This window comes from Xiphophorus couchianus, chromosome 20 (assembly GCF_001444195.1).
Source record: "Xiphophorus couchianus chromosome 20, X_couchianus-1.0, whole genome shotgun sequence".
In the NCBI taxonomy this organism is placed as follows: domain Eukaryota; kingdom Metazoa; phylum Chordata; class Actinopteri; order Cyprinodontiformes; family Poeciliidae; genus Xiphophorus; species Xiphophorus couchianus.
Window position 1 is genome coordinate 23,884,405 of NC_040247.1, and position 8,717 is coordinate 23,893,121.

Here is an 8,717-nt window from a genome sequence, read left to right on the forward strand (position 1 = left end):
ACTTGGGGTTCAATTCTCCTGCTTTAAAATGAGAAAACTGTAAATTGAGAAAGGAACATTATTCGTTGTGTCATTTATGGCTTTGAAGATAAATGTTGATAATGTTGACAAATTGTGGTTACCTGAGAATCTAAAAAAAATGCATTCCCAATTTAACAAAATAAACAATCTGATAAGTGTTTCTTTAAGTTTTTATTATGACATTTTACTGCTGTCAATCACTCACAACTGTAAGTCGGGTTCATTAACTGGACAGAAATTAGCTCTCTTAAAAAAAAAAAAACTGGTAAGTGTCAGAATGACTGCTTTAACTGTGCCAAACCAAACAGCCCATGGAAAATAAATTATCTTCAAAGCACCCAAAACTGCATATTTAAGAAACGAGAAGTACTGTCAAATGTTCATACTGTCAAAATATTATTAAATTCAAAGGAGCAAAAAAAAAAAAAAAAACAATAAAAAATGTGTCTTTCACAGGGTCTTCATAAAGCACCTGACCATACAAAACAGTAGAAAGTGCTCTTAATGACCAATATGCACGCACACAAAAACAGTGGCATAAATGCCACAAACCCGGTTAATAAAACAGGAGACAAAAAAGTAAATGCAAGACAACAAATATTACAATTTTAATATTTGATTTTAAAACTGAGCTTTCTAACAAAGCAAAGAGGTACATTCTACACAATCAAAACATTTTGCTGTGTTTAGAGAAAGAAAGCATTCTGGTATGTTAACAGAAGTCTTGTACAGAGTATTGAAGTAGCACCAAATACGGAAGCAATGCAGTACAGATTTCCACGTTACCGTTGGCATGACTTTTTCCAACCAATGGGGGGCGTAGGTCAGCTAAAATTCAGAAATCAGCTGTCAGAAGTTAAAAAAGTTCCGTAGAAGGGTCACTTTAAAAAAAAAAAAAAGTTATTTATTTCTCATTTTAACACAAAAACAATAAAAGGGAAAAAAACAAACAAAAAAAGAGTGAGGAAGTCATATCAACAATAAAGTCAAAATAGACTTTATTGTTTAAGTTTAAAACTTTTTACTTTGTAAAAGGAAAATATAGTTTATCAACATACAGCAAGTAGTGGTGGGCCTGGATAAACATTTTTAATTGAGTAAATTGCAAGGTCTGTAATTAATTCATCGCAAATCATTACCTATTAAAGGAAAATGTTATATTGAAACATAAGAAAAAAATTACATTTAAAAACCCTTTTTGATACCGAATAATTAAATAAATGGACACTCAACAACAACATTTATTGTTTTTAATCTCTTATTTTGGTTATTGAACCATCAGAGTGGTGCAAAGTGCAATTATGTGCATTCAGATTTCAAGTGTTTCGGGATCCCCTTATTCAGGTAACTTCTCTGAAATAATTTTTTCTTTAGAAATGTGGACACTGACATTAAAGTTGGGGATGTCTGTGTTTGCTACTGTTTGTTTATTGCAACGCATTTTGAATTGAAATGGTATTTTAGGCTTGAATAGCTTCAGTGATAGGTCAGATCACTTTTGGACAATGTGCAAACAACAATAGTCTTTTCTATCCAGATTGGTTTTATGAATCAGAAATTAACCCCCAATGGTCCAAGAGAAGCGACATTGCTATCCATAGTTGTTTGCAGATGTCGCTTGTGCATCGGCTTTATATGTTGTACCGGAAATACAATGCAAAGGTTCCATCTAAACCATTTCTATGTAAAAAAAAAAAAAAAAAGAAAGGAAAAGAAAAAGAAAAAGAAAGGTAATTAACTGCATTCAAATTTTTAACATGTTAAAATCTGTGTAACTAATTATTCATAATTAACTAGTTACAGTCCTGGCGCTAATAACAAACAAACAATAAGCAGTTTCTGTACAGGTAGAAGTCGTTTTTTCAAAACCGAGAACACTGACTGTTTATTCAGGTGCAACAGACGAGACCTCTGTCCTCGATGTGGACACTTCGGAATCATCATCCGTCTCTTTGCCAAGGAGTTTCATGATGCATGTGCGGAACTTTGAACGGAGGAATAGGACGAAGTTAAATACATTAAAAATATTTGATACGCTCAGTTACATAGATGTGACAACTTGACTGTTGTGCCCACCTGTCGGTTCATGAAGACGTAGATAACAGGGTTGTAGATGGTGGCGCTTTTGGCTAAATATGCAGGTATGGCAGCGGCCAAAGGATGGAAGGCGTATCCGGGGTTGGCTGCTGCAAAGCAGGCAAAAGTAGCATATGGTCCCCAGCAGAGACAGAAAGCCAGGATCATGACTACAACCATCCTGGTCACTTCTCTCTCAGCCTTCTGGGTTGTTTCACTATCTAGCTGCTGCATAGCAACCTGTAGCCAACAAAACATGAGGTCAGATTTGATCAGGCTTTCTTTAATGCTACGATAAAACTAAAGTAACAGAAATCTGTGAGGGATAAAACTTACAGCATGGATGGCCAACCACACAGCCAGGTAGCACAAGATGATGATAGACAGAGGAGTGAGGCAGCATGTAACTACGAGGACAATCATGTAGGACTGGACTCCAGGGTCTTCACTTCCACTGAACACATCAGGCCCGCAGGACGTTTTCAGTCCATGAGGCCAATATCTGATACAAGGAAACAATTTAGCATTTGCTTCGCATTAAACAAAGCTTGCTCTGCTGATTATTGAGGGTATAAACACTTCATAACCAGAAGATCCAGTAGATTACCATCTACTGGGATTGGCGTGGGTAATTGTTTTTATTGATCTGAACAGCACTTTGAGCTGGTTTTAGTATGAAGCGTGCTTTATAAGTAAAATTGATTGATTGGTTGGTTGGTTGGTTGGTTGTGTTAAGGAAATATGGATATTGTTGAGTGTTTAATATGGCTAATCTCATGCCATGTGCGTTTAAGAGATAAACATTCTATTTGGACAAATGTTAAGCAGAGATAAACATTCTCCTGGCAGGGCTGTAACTTAGAGCAGCCACAAAACACTATTCTCTTGAAAGGCGTTAAATTAGCAGGCCATAAATAATATCTTCCCCTGCCTAGAGGTCGGAGGTTGGGGGTTTCCCAGGGGCTCTGAGCTGCAACTGGAGTTGATCACAGATTTTGAATCTTGGAAACATCTATGTTTAATTTCGGATATACCTTTTAAATATTGTTCGTGATAAGGCAAAGATTCAAATCTTGGGAGATGCTGAGTCCAAAGGAGTAAAATAGGTTTTGTGAAATTAACTTATAACTTTAACAACTAAAATGACTCTTGAGTTTTGTCATTAAAACTTAGGGGAAGGTTTACGTTTTTCCAAGGTGGCTCTCTGATTGGTTGAACAACGGAACGCCTTCTTTGCATATATTAAATACGGAAACACCTCTTTCTGTATAAGATGACGTGTAAGGAGGAAAAGAGAGAGAGTTTTTTCCATCTTTTCTCCACGTGGGCGCCTTTGTCTGTCTCTGTGTTTCGTGTTTGTCTTTGTCTGTTGTTATTTTGTGATAAAATGCATATCTCTGCACCTCTGCAGCTTTGTTAACTGATTCATGCGTTGCTTTGTATGAATTAAACTCTGTGAGCTGTGACGTCAACACGCCTTGTTTAGTTTCGTTTTACAGCTGTGCCCGCTGCTTGCCGAGAGGATCCGGCTGTTAAAGGAAGATACGAGCCAAACGTTTTGTTCAAAGTTTTAATAAATAATTCTTCCTTTACAGTTGGTTGATTGATTGATTGATTGATTGATTGATTGATTGATTACCTGCTCCATCCAAAGATGGGAGGAGAGCACCACACTGCAGGCCAGACCCAGGAGAAAACTATTCCAGCTGTGGCCCACGTGGCATCAAACTTGATATTTCCAAAGGGTTTGCACACAACTATCCATCTCTCCCAAGAGATGATAGTCAGGGACCACAGCCCAGCAATTCCTGTGCACAGAAAAAAGAATGATGATATTCAGCTTAACAGTGTACAACCAGGATTCATCTTTAGGTTTGATTAACATTAATTTACAAGTTTGTAACATAACTTACCACTGTGACAACTTACCACAAATTGAGACAACATAGCCTTCGAAGACACACATCGGGTGTCCCAGAATGAAATATCCAAAGACCTGGTTGCACACACTGATGGTGCTGGCAAAGACTGTCTCTCCAAGATCAGCAACGGCAAGGTTGACCAAGATCCAGTTGAGAGGATGACGAAGTTTCTTGAACTTTGCTGTGGCCACCAAGACGAGGCCGTTGGTGAAGACTGATAAAACGACCACAATAAACATCCAGAGTGTTGCGATGTTGTAAACCCATCGAGGAGCGATGTGGTAGTTTGGTCCTTCAAAAGGATCTGTGAGAAAAGTCCACATCTTAGAATTTTATGCAAACGACATTGCAACTCAGAGGCATTTGCCTTTTTAAAGCAACATGTTTTTATGACTAATATTACAAATATGTTGTATACTGGTATATGTCAAAAAAATTATTCTTCCATGAAAGTGCAATATTTCTTGCCAGTCATCTCAAAGAGTGAAATTCATATTTTGTAGAATTATTACAATAGAGTGATATATATTCCAACTCTTTGTTTTTTGTAATTTTGATTGTTATGGCTTACAGGTAATGGTAATGAAAATCACAAAGTTTTACCACAAACCACATATAATAAGAATATATAGTGAAACAGCTCATTAATGAAAACTCATGGTGTCACACCTTAATTGGCTAACTAACTCAAAATACCTGCAAAGATTTCCCAAGCCTTTAAACCAGTGGTCTCAAACTCCCGTCCTCAGGGGCTGATGTCCTGCAACTTTTAGATGTCTCTCTGCTTCAGCACACCATGTTCCAATATTAGCTCATTAGCAGAGCTCTGTGGAGCTTGCCAGCATGCTAGTGAAGCAGTTTAGCCATATAATACAATTATAGCACAAGGCACACATCTAAAGGTGGACATTGGCTCTTGAGGACTGGAGTTTGAAAACAATGCTTTAAATGATCTCCCACTCTTAAGGAGAAGACTGCTGACTGGATAGATGTCCAGAAGACAGTCATGGACACCCTGCATGAGAAGGCTAATCCACAAAAATCCATTGCTGAATAAGCTAGTTGTTCACAGAGCTCTGTATCCAAACATATTAACAGAGGATGTAGCTTGGTAGAAAAGTGTGCACCAACAGCAGGGGGAACTACAGCCTTGAGAGGATTGTCAAGATAAATCCAATCTAAAAGAGCCACAACACACAGACCAATACTACACATGGGCTACAAATGTTGCATTCTCCATGTCAAGCCACTCCTGAACCAGAGACAATGCCAAAGTCATCTTCCTTGGGCTACGGAGAACAGGAAGTGGACTGTTGTGCAATGGTCAAAAGTCATTTTTTCATCTTGCATTTCATTGTGAAGTGAAGAGTGATTGATTGAAGTGTAGTATGAAGTTTTCACAGTCAGTGATGTTTTGGGGTGCCATCTTATCTTCTGGTTCTGGTCACTGGATTTTATGAAGTCCATAGTCAATGCAACAGCCTACAAGGACTTTTTAGAGAACACCATTCTTCCTTATGGAGATGCTGGGGTTTTTTTCACCTGCCCACACTGCCAAAGGTACCATAAGCTGGTTGAGTAACCATGGTAGTTCTGTTCTTGATTGGTCAACAAACTCCCTGACCTTTAACGCCATAGGAAATCAATGGGCTGTTGTCAAAAGGAAGATGAGAGACATTGGAGCCAACAAGGGTGATGACCTGAAGGCAGCTATCAAAGCAATCTGGGCTTTTATCACACCTAAGCATCAGCACAGGCTGATCGTCTCTATGCTATGCCACATTGATGCAGTAATTCATGCAAGAAGAGGTCCAACCAAGTATTGAGTGCATAAAAAACTTTTGAGAAGCCTCACATTGAAAATTGAAAAAAATAAAATAGAAGCTGCTCAAAACATCTAACTATTTGTGTAAGTAATCTTTATAAAATGACAGTTTCACTTTCTGAAAGGACTGGCAAGAAATGTTGCACTTTTATGCAATACAAAATTATTTTCAGATGTCCTAGTACATATGCATACTAATAAGACTGCATTTAAATACAACCAAAACAATTAAACAAGTATGAAATTTTCCAAAACTTCATTCTAGTTTGTCATTTCAAAAACAGTTCTTTTCACTACTCTTATATTTCAGATTGTAAAACTCTACAATTGTATCTACAAATTTGGCTTGAATAAATAAATCTCTAATAACACCATGTCTACACACTAAATGGTTCAAAATAAAAAGCATACCTCTTGTTTGATTGCTGTTTGTGTATGTGAATGCAGAGCCCCTCGTTGTATCTTCATTGTGCCGCCTGGCAGCAAACGTCTGTTTTCTCCAATCATCTGCCATCTTGCTCTTCGAAAGAGGTACTTAGTTGTCGTTTATAACCTTGAGAGTTTTGCTGTGTGCCTCACATCAGACGTCAGCTTATATACCTACGCTTCACAGAACTCTGATGGGATTACTTTAAAACCAACTACAGGAGCCCTTCCCCCCTTCCCTGAGCAGAACCCTCACCTGGGCAAACAGTTTGGACGATGCAGCCAACCTAGGACTACACTTCCCCCTGCCCTATCTCGACTATCCAGGGACATACTCCGTGATCCTGTTTCAGGACTTCAGCTCTCTGTTCAACACCACCTACCATCAGAAGTTTATCCAGCTCACAGTGCCAGCCTCCACCTGTCAGTAGATCAACAGTTTCCTCACTGACTGGCAGCAGCAGGTGAGGTCAGGCAGCATCTTCTTCTGCACAAGAACCATCGGGACTCAGAGGTCTGTGTTTGCTCCTCTTCGTTCTTTACACGGATGGCGGATCTGTCTGTGAAGCTACTAATGTTCACAGATGCCATTGTTCTGATTCAGGACAGTGATGAGTCTGTGTACAGGTCAGCAACCTGGAGCTTAACTCACTCAAGACCGTTGAGATCAACCCCACACCATCCTCACTGACACTGTCTGCTGTGAGATCCTTCCCATTCGCACTAGGAACTTTCTCTAGACCTGAAATCCTCCTCACAGCAGGACAATCTGCGGCAGGAGCTGCCAACCATCTACACAACCATTATTCAGCTTATCCGATGGTTTGGGTTAGTCACAAAACAGGACAAAAGAGCTGACTTTTCCTTTACTCATGACTTATACAGGTCTAGGGACAAGAGGAGGACGTCTAACATTTTTACAGACCACACACATTCTGCACACAAACGATTTAGGCAGGTTTCTACTGTCTGTCACCTGGCTGTGGCTGCACCTGAATTTCCCCACTGTGGGACAATAAAGGGTATTTCCATCCTATTTTTAGTATCTGACCACTGGTCGTCTTTCTGATGTGCAAAAGTAGGAATTCTGGGAATCAAAACTGTGTACATTTCCACTAACTGAACGTTGTCGTCTTGTGTTGTAACAATATTGTAGAAATGTATCTTAATTTTCTTTCATTTCCCATGCTTATGTTTAAAATGTCTGTACATTAAATATCCACAGTATATCTAAAGTCAAACTCATTGTTTGTGTGACAAACTTGTTCAATAAAACCAATTTGCATTCTGAAAATTGCATCACAACTATAGGTGTGACTTGGCAGAGATGCTCAAATGTGAAGATAAGCACCAAGTTCACTGCGATCCTGCAAGGATGACTGGGTATGGATGATGGATGGATTAACGTTTTATGATGAATTACATTTTTGCCATGCAAAGGAGACTACAGAATGTGTGTGAGGAATATGGAAAAAAGCCAAAATACCCCAACCTAAAGAAATTTTACAAGCTTTTTATACTTGGAAATGTTTTTTTCCATGGTTCATTAATGCCAAACAAAATATCTTTCCTAACTCCTGTAACACATTTTTTTAGTGTCAAATTGTAAAATTGAATCATTTCTTACATTTTTAAAATTTTAATGTTTAAAAGTTAGGATAATACATTTTTAATGAATGGATCTAAAATGTTTACACATTATTACCCTTGGAAATGTTTTGTCTTAATCATTTTTCTAAAACTGATTGCATATTTGGCTGGTGAAACCTCAACTAACTTTCTTATACTGTATTCCTAAAGTCCTCTGATTAGTTGCCTTACAAATTACAATGTTAATGTTAAATGTCACCCAAATATAGCATCTTTCGGTATTGACTTGTTTGCTTTGGAATAAATGTCGGTTTCACAAAACTAAATCAAAAGACTAGAATTAATACATTTACTCATTTTTTATCTAACATGTTAGACATGAAAAACTAACAATATTTGAGCCATTTAGTGTAGCACTATTCCAAAGGCTTAAAAAAGCAAGTCAAAGCTTTCAGACTTGATTAAAGAAACATGAATAACTACAGATCTTCACAGAAATGTAAGAAATGTAACGATGCCCTTTTGTTTCTTTAGCCTTGTGACGTTGTGAGTCAGGAAGAGCCCTTGTAGTCTGATGTTCATGCTATAGCAGATGATCTGGCACTCTGGCCACAAGACTTAAAGACAAGTGATGGTTACTTCAAATTACTACCACACAGTAATGAAGAACGGGGAGAAAATTCCTGCCTTGTCTACAGTAAAGCACACATCTCAGTTGTAGGCTCTTACCTTAAGAGTGTAAATGGAAAACCTGAGCTCCAGTGGTTTTAGCCACTGGAAAAATATCTATGCCCATTTTTAGAATCACAAGTGTGCAAATAAATTGCCGTCATGAAGAAATGGCACACTTTGAAAGA

The 8,717-nt window shown here is 38.2% G+C and overlaps 1 protein-coding gene across 1 annotated transcript; it reads right to left on the bottom strand.

The window, feature by feature from the left end:
- Nucleotides 1-853: 853 nt before the first annotated feature.
- On the bottom strand, nucleotides 854-6,358 carry LOC114136199 (red-sensitive opsin-like). The gene is made up of 6 exons (XM_028004049.1): nucleotides 6,256-6,358; nucleotides 4,027-4,323; nucleotides 3,737-3,905; nucleotides 2,434-2,599; nucleotides 2,098-2,337; nucleotides 854-2,005 (listed from the first exon to the last, which is right to left on the bottom strand). The coding sequence occupies exons 1-6, from the start codon at nucleotides 6,356-6,358 to the stop codon at nucleotides 1,907-1,909; spliced, it is 1,074 nt and encodes a 357-aa protein (XP_027859850.1). The 3' UTR covers nucleotides 854-1,906.
- Nucleotides 6,359-8,717: the final 2,359 nt, after the last annotated feature.